The following is a 16,380-nucleotide window of genomic DNA, read 5'->3' as shown; positions in this document are numbered from 1 at the left end:
TACGTCCCGAGGGCAGTCCTCGTGGACTTGGAGCCAGGAACTATGGACTCCATCAGGGGTGGTCCTTATGGACAACTTTTCAGACCTGATAATTTTGTGTTCGGACAAAGTGGAGCAGGTAAGTGTAGTACACTACTTTAAATTAAAAATTAAATGAGACTACATGACAAACATTAACTTTTGATTACAGTAAGAATCATCAAAATCGGTAAACCTAGTTAAGGTATGCGGTATAATTCAACGTAGGTCAACGAAAAAATTAGTCAAGTAAATATGCATGATTGGATATATCGGAGAAGATTCTCGGTAATTAACTACAATCCCGGAAACTAATTTATGGGGTTGGGGGGAAAGAGGGGGGTTGGGGGGGGGAGGAGGAGGGTGGGTTTTCACCCCCCTGGCATACTATTTTCGTGTAACCCCCGTTGTTACAGAGATATCGTGGTTAATGTTTTAAGGTTAAATTATGAGGTTAAGGGAGAAAAGGGGGGTTGGGAGGGGTAGGAAGGGTGGGTTTCTATCCCCCCTGACAACTATTATCGTGTAAACCCCATGGTTACTTTATGGAGATATCCATGGTTAAAGTTTTGAGGTTAGAAGAAGAATTTCGAAAGTTAGAGGAACGCTTGGCTCCGGCGCTGCGGGAAGTGCAGCCTGCCCTCCCTCCGCGCCTCCGCGGCACAAAAAAAAACACTCTAGGGGTAGGACAGACCAAGACCACGTGGACAGTGGGGTGCTCCGATTCGGTTTTGGGTATTTTTCGAATTTCTAAACCTATATTCTAGCACGCAATGTTAAACTATCTCAAAGTATTTTTAATCTATTTCTATCTCTGACTTATTTATGGATATAAATTTAAAAGTACTTTAAGAAAAGAAAATTACAATTATTTGAGATATTAATAATAAATAAAAATTGCTTAGATTATTAAATCTTAAAAATGATTTTTATATAATTTATATTATGCATTAAATAATCTGTCCCAGAACTCAGTTTATGTTGTCTATGTCGTTAAACGTCAGTTCGTATCGCAGAACGGAGCATGAGTAAACTTACCGCAGCACCAGAATTAAGGTGGAGTCAAAAATAACAAAAATTTAACCTTAACCTTATCTCTGTAACAACGGGGTTTACACGAAAATAGTATGCCGGAGGGGTGAAAATCCACCCTCCTCCCCTCCCCCCCCCCAACCCCCTCTTTCCCCCCAACCCCATAAATTAGTTTCCAGGATTGTACATAATAGTCAGATTCTCTAGCGTAGGCTTCTTAATAAAGGGACGTCATCAATGTGACGTCACTATCTTCAATATAATCATGTTCGTGCTATAAGTCATGATAATTCGTTTCATAAGAAAACTATTTTCGATACAAAACATTAACTTTAATTTTACGACACTTTTAGCAATAATTTAAAGATTACACTTAATAATATAACGGACGGAATAATAACGGACGCCGCGTTGGCGCAATGGTTACAGCCATGGACTGTGCCGGTTGCGCTGGCAGTTGCGAGTTCGATCCCCGCAGATGACAAACTTTTGTATTGGCCATACAAGTGTTTGCCGTGGTCTGGGTGTTTGTGCAGTCCTTGTGGGTCTCCCCACCGTACCTCGAAGAGCACGTTAAGCCGTCAGTCCCGGTTGTTATCATGTACACCTGATAGCGATCGTTACTCATAGTATGGAATATATCCGCCAACCCGCATTGGAGCAGCGTGGTGGATTAAGCTCTGATCCTTCTCCTACAGGGGGAAAGAGGCCTATGCCCAGTAGTGGAATATTACAGGCTAAAGCGTACTTAATAATATTAATTCAATGAATACAAGTTTTAACATTAATACTTTAACAATAGTAATGTTAATAATCTGAAGACTCGAATAAGAATATGTCAGCGCGATAGTCGCACAGCATTTAAAGCTCCTGATTGTTTTTGTCATCGAAAAGTGTCTCGCGCCGACAAACTAAAAATATTGGTTGTCTGTAAAGTTGGTTTACGGACGATACTTTAACGTGACAACGTCGTAACAAAACATCTCGGACGCATAGGCCAATCGAGTGGAAGAGAGATAGATGCGGTGCAAGCATACAATGGGCGTAACGGGACAATGAGCGTTTTTATTCATATTTTTAAGATACTTAAAAACATTAATAAAATTTACGCCTTGGTGTACAGTATACAATACCGTATGTAAGTGCATTCTAGTCGCTTTCTCAGCTCTCTACTTGGAACACAATTTTACAGAAAAATGCATAAAGCATATTTTGTAGATAATTTTACGACAAACGATTTTTATAACGACCTCTGTCGACCTCCGAAAAATAAGTCGCGAGTTTTTATTTCATTTTTTTATTTATGAAGAAAACACAGTTTGCAATTATACATATGAATCTTACAAATTAGAAATATATTCATTAGATAATAAATTATAATTGTGTTTGCTCGCAAACGAAAAAAAACCGACTTCAATTACATCGACGAGTAATACAACATAGATCGACGAAAAAATACTCAAGTAACTGCGCGTTATCAAAGATCACTCAAAAAGTAGTTATCAGATCTCAATGAAATTTATATGTGACCACATGACAAACATCAGCTTTCGATTAAATTAAAAATTATCAAAATCGGTACACCCAGTAAAAAGTTATTGCGGATTTTCAAGAAGTTCCCTCGATTTCTCTGGGATCCCATTATCAGATCCTAGTTTCCTTATCATGGTACTAAACTAAGAATATCTTCTTTCCAACAAAAAAGAATTATCAAAATCGGTACACAAAAAAGTAGTTGGTAGATCTCAAATAAATTTAAATAGGACCAAATGACACACCACCTTTCGATTAAATTTTTTTTTTGTTAAAATCGGTCCACACGGTCAAAAGTTCTGATGTAACATACATAAAAAAAAATACAGTCGAATTGAGAACCTCCTCCTTTTTTGGAAGTCGGTTAAAAAGTTCTTACATAGGCCAGACTAAGCGGACGATAGCTGAAAGGGTCAAAGAACATATCGCCGCTGTAAAAAACCGACAAACGAATAAATCAGCGATAGCCGAACATATATTACAACCGGGCATTAATCACTGGATCGAATTTCATCGCACGGAAATCCTCTCCACAGATCGCCACTTTTATTCAAGACTAGTGCGAGAAGCAATTGAAATTAAGAAACACAAAACATTCAATCGCGAAGACGGATTCAAACTATCCCCGACATGGAACCCAGTGATTAAAATTACACAACCTCATTTTAGTTCGCAGTCGGTTAAATATCAGAATAGGCACCTTCCGGTTGACTTACAGAATAGGGACATAATAAGTGTTGTGTGTCGCGGTACAACTGACAATAATCACGCATTGAGAGTGGATGAAGAAACATCTACCCTGACAGCGGAGTCGTGACATCGCTGGATCAGTCTGCCTGCGACCACGGCTGGTGTAACCTGGCCGAAACGTCAGGCCTCAAGATAATATATTTTACCTTAAAAAAATTTTGTTCGCGTTAATCCCCGTGTGAACATTAAAATATAAAAAAAATACAGTCGAATTGAGAACCTCCTCCTTTTTTGGAAGTCGGTTAAAAATGGTAGGAAAGTTAAAACTGTAAATTGAATATTTTTTTTAAAGAATACTTGGGGTGTGATCTACCATCAATACCGAAGCCAAAAATATAGTTTTTAGAATTTTTGTCTGTCTGTTTGTCTGTATGTATGTCCAAGATAAACTCAAAAATTACTGCATGGATTTACTTCAAATTTGGCACGAATATTATTAAGAAGTCGGGTCAACATATAGGCTACATCACCAACGCTATCACCAACGGGGAACGAGCAGTGAACCTTTATTTCTTCAACGCATTCTGTCAACGTGTAATCTAACGACAAATATTTGAATGTTGTTGTTATTATGTTAATAACCATGCTATAAGCTAGCTTCACACTATAAATAAAGACATTCTGCAGTATATTTAATATCAGCATTGCACCCGTGCGAAGCCGGGGCGGGTCGCTAGTATTAAATATTTTTGTAAGACCTATGAGAGTGGCATCGTCAGACTGACGAAACCCTCCATAAATAATAAAGATTTTAAAAAAAAGTAAATAGGAGGTAGATTTGTAACAAATAATTTATTTCGCGTTGTAAACATGTTTAATTAAGTACAAAGCACATCGCGCGATCGCATGAATAGCCTCGGTCTGTGTATCCGCATAACGAAAGTAAATTGTTGCCAACCAATAAAAACCGCATTGTACGTTATACAATGCTCGCTGTGAATAAGCCAGCAACATCAATTTACCAACAAACCATGACGTAAACACCTCGAATACATACTGCAAAAAAATATTACTAAAATAACATTTAAGGATATAATAACAATTAAAGTAGTCGAAATTTATCAATCTATGAGTCTTAATCGTTTTACCTATGTTTACGTAGTCCTTATTAATTTAATTTATGATGTAAATATAATATTATATTAAATTCGTTAATCGACAAGAAAAGTTTTCATATTTGAAAATTTGTCATCAAGCTTACATTTAGATAAACTGAGTAATGGGGAGAAAAAACAAAACAAAATAAATGCAATTCTTACAAAAATAAGACGATTAACCTGAATTTGTCTAGTTATAACTTATCTAAAAAAAAATCGCAGATAAAATCTAAAATAACTGGACTATTCGTTACACAATATAACACCTGTTTCCGTGCATCACGAAAATGGGTGAAAAATGAGACGAAATGTTCATCATATATCGTTCAATTTTACGAAAAAGGAACGACGCCTCCATGTTTGGGTCGTATCTATCTGACGGTCGCGCTACATCCAGAGTTTATTCTTATTCGAGTCGTCAGTCTGTTGTCGTCTCATTACTATTGTTTGAGCATTAATGTTAGAGTTTTGTATTCATTGAAATATTGTTATGGATTATAACGTTAAAGCTATTGTTAAAAGTGTCATAAAATTAAAGTTATTGTTTGTTTCGAAAATAGTATTACATGAAACGAATTATCACGAAGTATATAGCATGAACATGATTATATTTAAAATAGTGACGTCACATTGTTGGCGTCACTTTATTAAGAATCCTACTCTAGAGTACCTTCTTCGTTATACATGTAGGAAGGAGGTCAGACTGGTTAATAACCGGTTATTTAGGTATGCAAATTTGTAATTTTGTATTCAATTTGAATCTCAAAAAAAAATAACCACAAAAATAAAACCGCAAACACAATTTGGCTCAAATATAACAATGGTTACTTCCGCTTAAATGGCGCTGTATAATTTTTACTCAGGTAACAACTGGGCGAAGGGCCACTACACAGAGGGAGCTGAACTGGTCGACGCTGTCCTCGATGTGATCAGAAAAGAAGCTGAAGGATGCGACTGCTTACAGGGTATATTATTTCTTAGTAAAAGTACTGAAATGTTTACCTTAACTTTGTATTCAGGCGGCAAAAGAAACAAATCAACAAATGGACCCACCCAAATAATTCTGCCCTGAAGTAATGTTGTTTCTCTGGCAAGCAAGGTATCCAGAGTGCTCAGGAAGAGTGGGCAGCGTGCCTCACTCTGGCAATGCTTCTGGTATTGCAGACGTTCGCTGACTCTGGTAACTGCTTACCATCAGATGGACCGTACGCTTGTTTGCCAACCTAGTGGTATAAAAGATAACTTTTGTTGCAAGTTTCTTTTACATGAAACTATTCTGTTTCAAAACAACTAGACTCTAATCTTACATAGATATCTATTATGTTTATAATTGTGTTTGCTCGGAAACGAAAAAAACCGACTTCAATTCTATCGACAAGTAGTACAACGTAAGTAGACGAAAAAAATTAACAAACACGTTTCCCTAGATTTCTCTGGGATTCCGTCATCAGATCCTAGTTTCCTTATCATGGTACCACACACCGAGTATCTCCTTTCCAACAAAAAAGGAATTATCAAAATTGGTTCATAAACTACAAAGTCATCCCCAAATATACTACTACTTTTTTGAAGTAAGTTAAAAAAATTGATTGTGTGCTAAAGACCGCACAGCAGCAGTGAGAACTTTATTCGCAATCGCAATCAAGCAATAACGCAATAAGTTCCGAGTTCACCCGATCGAGCCTTTCACCTCAAAGCATGACGGATCAGCTTAATTTACTACCAACGAAAAACTATATGTCCGGCGCGCCAAAAGAAGTTTTCACTTCAATATCTATAAAAATAAATAAAACTGGACTGTTTGTAATATTAAAATAATTTTTACTTAATGCATATAGATGTATACACGATACATATGCCAAAACTACATTTTTTAAACAATTGTTGTCTGTCCGTCCGTCTGTCTGTTTGTTCCGGCTAATCTCTAAAACAGCTGGGCCGATTTTGACGGGATATAATAAGGAGTAACTTAGGCTCCTGTTATTTTAGAAATTAATTTATTTCATAAATTATGCGGATTGCATTACGGAATCTTCGAAGACTCCGCAATGCTTAAAGACAAAAGTCTTCGAGCAATGCATCCTGTCTGTGTTAACATACGGAGCCGAGATGTGAGACTGAGTGACACTGACGAAGGGACTGGTCCACAATTTAAAGTCGCGCAACATGCAATGGAACGGCTGGAACTATGCTTTGAGTTTCTCTCAAAGATAGGATTAAAAATGAGACTATCCGCAAGAGAACGAAAGTATCCGATATAGCGCACAGAATTAGCAAGTTGAAGTGGCAGTGGGCTGGCCATCTGTGACTCGCATCCCTACAGCAGACCCGATGGCCGTTGGAGTAGTCGGGTCCTGGAGTGGAGACCGCGTCTTGGTAAACGCAGTGTGGAACGTCCTCCGGCCCGTTGGACCGACGATCTATGTAAGATTGCCGGTGTAGGCTGGATGAGGATTGCGGAAAACCGGGATGTCTGGCGCGAAATTGGGGAGGCTTAGCAGTGGACTGCCATAGGCTGAAGTGATAACACTGCAAACTAAGCTAATACCTCTTCTTAACTCACCAATTACTCTTTTTATACTCGATAGAAATTCTAACATTCAGTGTATGTTTACTTGTAGGTTTCCAGATGACGCACTCCCTGGGAGGAGGCACAGGCTCTGGTATGGGCACATTGCTTCTCAGCAAAATTCGCGAAGAGTACCCTGACCGCATAATGAACACCTTCAGCGTGGTGCCCTCCCCCAAGGTATGCTTTGGTTTTAGGATTCTTATGATACATAAGTTACTAAATAAGGTACTTTTTAACCGACTTCCAAAAAAGGAGGAGGTTCTCAATTCGACTATATTTTTCGATATATTTTTTTATGTATGTTACTTCAGAACTTTTGATTGGGTGGACCGATTTCGATTAATTTTTTTTTTATCGAAAAGTAGTACGTGTCATGTGATGCTCCCATTTAAATTGAATTAAGACTTGACAGGTACTTTTCAAATTATATCTAATGATGCGTATTTACTTGACTATTTTTTCGTGTATGTATGTCGTTGTTGGTCGACGTAATTGAAATCCGTTTTGTTCCGTTTGCAACACAATTATTATATTAGCGATAAGCGTTCAAAATAGTATTATTAACCGACTTCAAAAAAAGGAGGATGTTTCTCATTTCGACCGTATATATATTATGTATGTTCGGAGATAACTCCGTCGTTTATGAACCGATTTTGATGATTTTTAATTTAATCGAAAGCCAATGTTTATCATGTGGTCACATTTAAATTTCATCGAGATCTGATTACAACTTTTGGAGTAATCTTTGATAATGCGTATTTACTTGACTATTTTTTCGTCTACTTACGTTGTATTACCTGTCGATATAATTGAAGTCGGTTTTTCTTCGTTTGCCTGCAAACACAATTATTTATCTTTTGTTATCTGCCGGAATACGATAGCTACACCAATTAACCTTAATCATTAAAATATGTGTATATCAGATAGTATATATAGTAAGAAATAAGTAATAACTTTTTTATTTTCTTTTTATTTTTATTTTCTTTTTAACCAACTTCCAAAAAAGGAGGAGGCTCTCAATTCGATTATATTTTTTTTACGTATGTTACTTCAGAACTTTTGACAGGGTGGAACGATTACGACAAAAAAAAATTTCCTTCGAAAGGTGGTGCGTGGCATTTGGTCCCATTTAAATTTATTTGAGATTTAACAACTACTTTTTGAGTTATATCTAATAATGCGTTTTTACTTGACTATTTTTTCGTTGACCAACGTTGTATTATATCGAATAACTTTTTACTGGGTGTACTGATTTTGATGATTTTTAATTTAATCAAAATCTGATATTTATCATGTGGTCACATTTAAATTTCATCGAGATCTGATTACAACGTTTGGAGTAATCTTTGATAACGCGTTTTTACTTGACTATTTTTACCACGCTTTTATTAGCTTGGGTTGTATGTATATATCAAAATCTGATGACTACTTTTTAATTTTAAGTAATCTTTGATAACGCGTATTTACTTGACTATTTTTTCGTCTACCTACGTTGTATTACTTGTCGATATAATTGAAGTCGATTTTTTTTTCATTTACGAGCAAATACAATTATTGCAGATTTTTTTACGGCGTACAATACTGTAGTACATTATTTTGATATATCTCGTAGGGTTCAGGCAGCGTTTGCAATGTAAGCGCAAAAAATGTGTTTATTTACGACATCACAATATAAACATATAAAACTTCCTCTTGAATCACTCTATCTATTAAAGAAGCGACTTGATTGAAAGGGGACAATGATGATTGAAACGGGACAATGATAAACGTAACGCAATGATTTATCCTTTTTCGTAAATGCCGCCGGCGTTCATCGATTTATTAGACGTTGTCACGTCAGAAATCCTTGTCAGATATCGATCAAATTTATACGGGACACTATGACAAACACCAGATTTTGATTAGAAAAATAACAAATAAAATTAATTTGAAGAGGTATTTTTTATTTTTTTTTAGTTTACTCCGTAACAATCGATTTCCATATAAGGCCCCCGGTATGAAAAAAATACGATTAGTAAAATGTACTGAATGAATGAACTCGATACGTTTCTCATAATGCCATCTATTGCGTAAAATCTAAAGGCGTAACAACGTTTTCTAATAACGCCATCTGTCGTAACGTATCATCGATAGATGGCCTTATTGGATTCGTTTATTTACCATTTGATATGGTATTAATCATTTTCTTAGACTAATATACCTTTTTTGTGCTTATTTAGATAGTCGATCTAAAAAAGTAACCCAGTTGTGCGTCGAAGCTGATACACACACTTTTTTGTGTTTAAAAACAAAAACAAAATTATGATTAAATATATTCCAGGTGAGCGAAGTGGTCCTAGAACCGTACAACGCGACGCTGTCTGTTCACCAACTGGTCGAAAATACTGACATGTCATTCTGCATCGACAATGAAGCTCTCTACAACATTTGCTTTAGGACGCTACGACTGAACAGCCCCGGCTACAGGGACTTGAACCACTTGATATCCGTACGTTTTCATTTTTATACTACTATGTTGGCAAATAAGCGTTCTTATTCTTCTGATGGTTAGCTGTTACCGTAGCTTAGCCCTGATCCTCTCAAGGAGCTCAGGCTACCTTATTTACCCCAGAAACACAACAGTACTCGACAGCAGTATTATTTATCTTCTGTAATGTTAAAGTACTTTCCCAGACCAAAGTTTGTGTTTTGATATTTTTATAACTGTTTTTTAGGTCACTGCTAAGAGCATTCAAAAAACTTGTGTTGTTTCATGAAACCACGATGCAATGCGACATGCGATATGCGATAGATGAACGATAAATTTTGAGGCAATAGAAAAAACGTGTCACTTCAAAAAAGTATATGTGCAATTCACACGCGGCAGAAGTGAAACTTCTGAAAAGAAAAAGATTTGTCCTTTCGACGATGATCACGGTCTCGTGTGAAATACGTCGCACGTGCATCGCTTAAGCGACTTGAGAAGCAATGTACTCTATATCTTTCTCTCCTACATATATGTGTTTATTTCTTTATCATTGTTTCATTTTCGTTTTATCGAATTTCAAATCACAACGATTTCCCTTCAATATATATAACTAGCTGTTACCTGCGTGCGTTGCTACGATTTTTTTTTTTCGCCGTACATCCTCAGAAACCATCGTGGGCTATATAACCATAGATAGATTATACCCAGAATTGGTACGAAACACTTTTTCTGTTTGGAATTATATTTTGTCATTACATGAGCGACAAAAACCGCTAACGCGTCGTCTTTAGAACTTAACACCTCTTAATTTAAAGACTTGTTCCAGCTGACGATGTCGGGTGTGACCACCTGTCTACGTTTCCCTGGACAGCTGAACGCTGACCTAAGAAAACTTGCCGTCAACATGGTACCATTTCCGAGGCTTCACTTCTTTATGCCAGGTTTGTTTTGCTAGTTTTTGTTTCTTGACTATGGTGAAATCAAAGGTCAATTTAGCTCAAAACATCAAAATTTCATACTACGGAATCATATTCAACGTACAATAAATAGGTAGAGTTAAATTCGATCACATAATTGTATTTGCTCACAAACAAAAAAAAACCGACTTCAATTACATCGACAAATAATGCAACGTAGGTATACGAAACAATAGTCAGAGAAAGGCCAAATTTTCATTTAAAAAAAAATTATGTGGTGTCATGGGATACAAGGGGAACAGGTAGGAACGAAGTTCCTTCCTGTTCGTTGATTGGTTTTTAATTAAGTACATAAAAGTATTTAGGAAATTTAGTACTTTAGAAAATAACAAATACCGTAAAATAAATTAAATCAAACAAAATAATAATAATAATAATTCAAACTATTAAGTGACATAAAAAAACATATGTCTTTATTTACTTTTGTCGACAGTATAAAATTACATAAATAATTTTAAAATAAGTTAGTAAGTAATATTTTAGTTTTACAAGCGTCAATAACAATACAGTCGTGTGACTGATATTAGGTCACTTCCGTTATATATTTTTCTTACGGTTTTAGTATCACATTTTTTTCAGTTAGGTCGCCCAGCCAAATGTCAAGCCTGCCGTAAGGAACTTCGTTCCAACAAGAATTATCAAAATCAGTACATCCAGTGAAAAAATATGAGGCATAATAAACGTAGGTCGACGACAAAATTGTCAAGTAAATACGCGCGATTAGATATAAATCGAGAGGTACTTGCCAGATATCGATTAAATTTAAATGGAACCACATCACAACCACCACCTTTCGATTTAAAAAAAATGAAAGTTATAGACTGCCGATAGATGTGACAACTTAGAACTTTTAGTATTAAAATTTGAAATTTCATAATGATTTACAATTAAACAATTCAAATAATAATCAAACAAAAACACTATTTCATCAATGTATATACAAATTGAACTTTCAACTGAGTATATTCAATTGTACTTATAAGATGTCGCGCTAATTTTAGAGAGAATTATCTTTAAAAGCGGCAAACTAAAAAAGAACTAAAAAATTTAAGTTGACGAACGTTTAAATAAAAATAACAGATTTAAATTAAATTAAAAGTTACAATATAGTTGCTATAAATTAAAAATATGAACACACATAACTATCTTAAATCTTTAACAATAAGGAAAAAAATATATAATATAAGTCCAAAAGTGAACGTTGATTCGTAGTATTCCTAGCACATAGTCGGAGGATATTAACAAGCCTACATGTTAATAAATAAAGTTTACAAAGCCTATATTTTAAGTTTTAACGTAAACCGTTACAGGTTTTGCACCGTTAACAGCAAGAAATTCCTTCAACTACCGCGCACAAACTGTTCCGGAGCTCATGACACAGGTACCTTAACTAATATCGGTAATCCTTAACCAACATACGCTAGCTGTGTACACACACACACACACGCACACATTTTATTTATTTATTCATTTAATATTAAGTTATAAAATAAATTTCTAGAATAAAAGTAGCCTAAGTTACTCCTTATTACATCAGCTATCTGCCTGTGAAGTTTCCGTCAAAATCGGTCCTGCCATTTCAAAGATTAGCCAGAACAAACAGAGAGACATACAGACAGACAAAAACTGGTAAAAATGCTGTTTTGGTATATGTAGCGTGTATACATCCATATGCATTTTGTATAATTCGGTTATTTTAATATTACAAAGAGACACTCCAATTTCATTTATTTGTATAGATTATATATACATTTTACCTTATTATTTATTTATATATTTTAGCATATAGTTGTGTAAGTAATTGAATGTATGTTATGTACTATCAAACCGTAATTTAGAAGTGCGATCAGCACCATCTATAAGCAGCGAAAACAATTATTTTCAGAAATTTCGTTTGCCTGTTTGACCTAACATTAAATAATTGCTGTGCAAGCTGCAAAGCTGTGTGGTTACGGCATTAAAGAATAAAGCCACCCCCTCTCTCCCCTAGGGTGTCGTACGAGGCGACTAAAGGATAACACAGTTTCACTATCACCTAGGAAACTTAAAACGCCGACGAATGGCAGATTAACCATCCAACTGCTGGCTTTGAAATACACAGGCCGAAGACGGGCAGCAGCGTCTTCAGTGCGACAAAGCCAGCCCTGCGGTCACCAACCCGCCTGCCCAGCGTGGTGACTGTGGGCAACACAACTGGCACAACAACACAAATGGGAAGATGGGACGTGACAGAGACGTGATGGGATTTAATGCCGTAGCCACAAATGATAATGATGGTGATGATTTAATAATTGTGTTTGCTCGCGCAAACGAAAAAAAAAACCAACTTCAATTGCATATACAAGTAGTAAAACGTAAGTAGACGCAAAATAGCCATGTACATCCGCCTTATCGAAGATTGCTAAAAAGTAATCATCGGATCTCGATCAAATTTAAATAGGACCACAATTTAATTGAAATCGGTTTTTTTTTTGCAAACAAACACAATTATTTCTTTATTTCGCTAGATGTTCAACCCCGGCAACATGATGACAGCGTGCGACCCTCGACACGGCCGGTACTTGACCGTGGCCACCATGTTCAGAGGTCATATGTCGATGAAAGAGGTCGACGACCAGATACTGGCGATACAAAACAAGAACTCAAGGTGAGCTTAATATGGAACAAGATATCGTTTTTCCATGGTAAAAAATACAGTCGAATTGAGAACCTCCTCCTTTTTTGAAAATCGGTTGAAAATCAGTTGACTTGCAAAAAGATCTCCTTTTTCGAAATCGGTTAAAGATGCCAATTTTTCAGAAATATAATTTTTAAGCGCAGCTAACTGCGTTAAAAATTGGTAATTTTTAACCGACTTCCAAAAAAGGAGGAGGTTCTCAATTCGACTGTATTTTTTTTTTTTTTTTTTTTTTTTGTGTATGTTACATCAGAACTTTTGCCCGTGTGGACCGATTTTAACAAATTTTGTTTTAATCGAAAGGTGGTGTGTGCCAATTGGTCCCATTTAAATTTATTTGAGATCTAACAACTACTTTTCGAGTTATATCTAATAATATGTTTTTACTTGACGCTTTTTTCGTCGACCTACGTTGTATTATATCGCATAACTTTCTACTGGATATACCGATTTTGATAATTCTTTTTTTGTTGGAAAGGGGATATCCCTAGTTTGGTACCGTGATAAGGAAACTAGGATCTGATGATGGGATCCCAGAGGAATCGAGGGAAACTCTCGAAAATCCGTAATAACTTTTTACTGGGTGTACCGATTTTGATAATTTTTAATTTAATCGAAAGCTGATGTTTATCATGTGGTCACATATGAATTTTATCGAGATCTGATAACTACTTTTTGAGTAATCTTTAATAACGCGTAGTTGCTTGACTATTTTTTCGTTGATCTACGTTGTATTACTTGTCGATGTAATTGAAGTCGGTTTTTTTTTCGTTTGCGAGCAAACACAATTATTTATCTAAGTGTTACTTAGTTCTCGAGTGTAAAATCAACGAACAAGCTAGGTTGAATTTCTTAAATGCAACTCGATGCTCTACTGGTGTTTCTCTTCTTTCTCCATCGAATTTTAAGTTCAGTGTTCACTGCCAAATATAGTGATAAAGTAAGTTTCATGATACACTCATTGAATCTTAGATATGACTATTATAAAAATACTCATCAAGTTGCAATCCCAACTGTTAACGTAACGCCTAGAGTATAAGCATCATTGTTATTATTTTTAAGTCGACTATATCACTTTATGTATGGCTTATAAAATATGTGTTATCATCAACGATATTTAAAATAATTCTGGTTTCTTGGGTGCGGCGTTGACCGTTTGTGTATGCCTGTGTTTGTGAGTGTATGTTTATGTGTATCTGTTTGTGCATGAATGTTTGTTGACAAACACAATAAACAAAACGAATGTTTTCAGCTATTTTGTGGAATGGATCCCCAACAACCTGAAGGTCGCGGTGTGTGACGTCCCGCCGCGCGGACTTAAGATGTCTGCCACGTTTATCGGCAACTCGACGGCTATACAGGAAATATTCAAACGCATTTCGGAGCAATTTACTGCCATGTTCAAGAGACGGGTGAGACTGTGAAAAGGCTATTTTTTTCATTAACTTAACGCGGGTGAATCCGCAGTGCACAGCTAGTTATATGTATATACTAGCGACCCACCCCGGCTTCGCACGGTTGCAAAAACACTATCAATGTTCCTCTACTATATTATGCACGTTTTACACATATAAACCTTCCTCTGGAATCACTCCATATACTAAAGAAAACCGCATCAAAATCCGTTGAGTAGTTTTAAAAATCTAAGCATACAGACAGCGGGAAGCGAATGTAAATGATATAGTCCTCCTCAGTAAATAGGCTGTCAAACACAAAAATAATTTTTCATTTCAAACCAGTAGGTCCTGAGATTAGCGCGCTTAAACATCTCATATCTATCTAGCGACAGGTACACCGTAATAGGTATACACGGATTTTCCCGCGTGTATCCTGTCGCTTTATTTTATTCTTTCAACCGCATTTAAAACAAAGGATTGTTTTTAAAACATTTTTCACTTTAATTTATAAATACAAAGTTTCACACTTCTTCGATATTTTGACTCGTTAATATTTCTAAATCTGGTAAATTTTGCCATATCTCTAGGCATTCCTTCACTGGTACACGGGCGAAGGTATGGACGAAATGGAGTTCACTGAGGCAGCGAGCAACATGGCTGACTTAATTTCTGAATACCAGCAGTACCAGGTGACGGTGTTTTTTTTTTAATTATTAAGAAATATATTTAAAACCAAAATCAAATACGTAACGTAATAGGGTTCCGATAGATGGCGTTGCGAGAAACGTAACGAGGTCATTCGTTCAGTAGATTTTACTCCTCATATTTTTTTCATACCGGAGGCCTTTTATGAAAATCGATTCTTAAGGAGTACACTCCAAAAAATTCAGACGAATTAAGAACGTCCTCCTGGGGCACATCTTTGGGAGTCGGTTAATTATTACGTATTAATTGAATATACTAAAGACAGCAACACAAAGGCGAAGAGCAGATGACTGTATCTTTCTCGCTCGGTACACTTAGCGGTCTCGAGTTCACCCGATCGAGCCTCTAACTGCTCAGCAGCGAAGAGCAGCTGCCTGTATATTTCTCGCACGGGTGCACTCGGCGGTCATGAGTTCACCTGATCGATCCTTTCACATCAGAGCGTGACGAATCTGCCTAACTTACTACTTACGAAAAAATATGTGTGTTGTGTGCCAAAACAAGTTTTCACTTCAAAAATACAATCGAATTGAGACCCTCCCCCTTTTTTAATTGGTTAAAAGTATGCTTTACGCGTTATCGGCGCATTTGTAATGTTGCATCTTTCACATTTTTTGAATTGAAGACCATTACGTTTTAGTCATAAACCTTTTTACAGGATGCTCTCGTCGACGACGAGGAAGTCGGTTTCGATGAAGAAGAAGAGGAGGAAGACGCGCAGTACGACGAGAAGGAGACCGTCAGAGTCGCGCCGCTGCCGCTGTGATATAGTAAATAGATGATATTTTGAATAAAACATTGTTTCATTTCCCTTCAATCACTTTAGTAAATTTATTAAAAATTATGTGGTGTCATGGGACACCAGGTAGGAACGAAGTTTCTTCGGATAGTATAGAAGCAATACAATTTGAAAATAATTGTGTTTGCTCGCAAACGAAAAAAAACCGACTTCAATTACATCGACAAGTAATACAACGTAGATCGACGAAAAAATAGTCAAGCAACTACGCGTTATTAAAGATTACTCAAAAAGTAGTTATCAGATCTCGATAAAATTTATATGTGACCACATGATAAACATCAGCTTTCGATTAAATTAAAAATTATCAAAATCGGTACACCCAGTAAAAAGTTATTACGGATTTTCGAGAGTTT

At 36.2% G+C, this 16,380-nt stretch overlaps 1 protein-coding gene across 2 annotated transcripts; it reads left to right on the top strand.

Moving 5' to 3' along the window:
• The first annotated feature begins 27 nt into the window (after positions 1-27).
• On the top strand, positions 28-16,021 carry LOC123665917 (tubulin beta chain-like). 2 transcript variants are annotated; one of them, XM_045600144.1, is made up of 10 exons: positions 28-118; positions 5,294-5,395; positions 7,052-7,179; positions 9,323-9,490; positions 10,296-10,410; positions 11,757-11,827; positions 12,954-13,093; positions 14,376-14,535; positions 15,108-15,209; positions 15,905-16,021. In XM_045600144.1, the coding sequence occupies exons 1-10, from the start codon at positions 43-45 to the stop codon at positions 15,989-15,991; spliced, it is 1,149 nt and encodes a 382-aa protein (XP_045456100.1). In that variant the 5' UTR covers positions 28-42; the 3' UTR covers positions 15,992-16,021. The 2 variants fall into 2 exon arrangements, with proteins under 2 accessions (XP_045456100.1, XP_045456099.1); XM_045600143.1 differs by having other exon boundaries at positions 15,884-16,021.
• The last annotated feature ends 359 nt before the right edge of the window (positions 16,022-16,380 follow it).

This window comes from Melitaea cinxia, chromosome 25 (assembly GCF_905220565.1).
Source record: "Melitaea cinxia chromosome 25, ilMelCinx1.1, whole genome shotgun sequence".
NCBI lineage: Eukaryota > Metazoa > Arthropoda > Insecta > Lepidoptera > Nymphalidae > Melitaea > Melitaea cinxia.
Note: the sequence above shows the minus strand (reverse complement) of the source record. Positions and strands in the feature narration are given on the sequence as shown.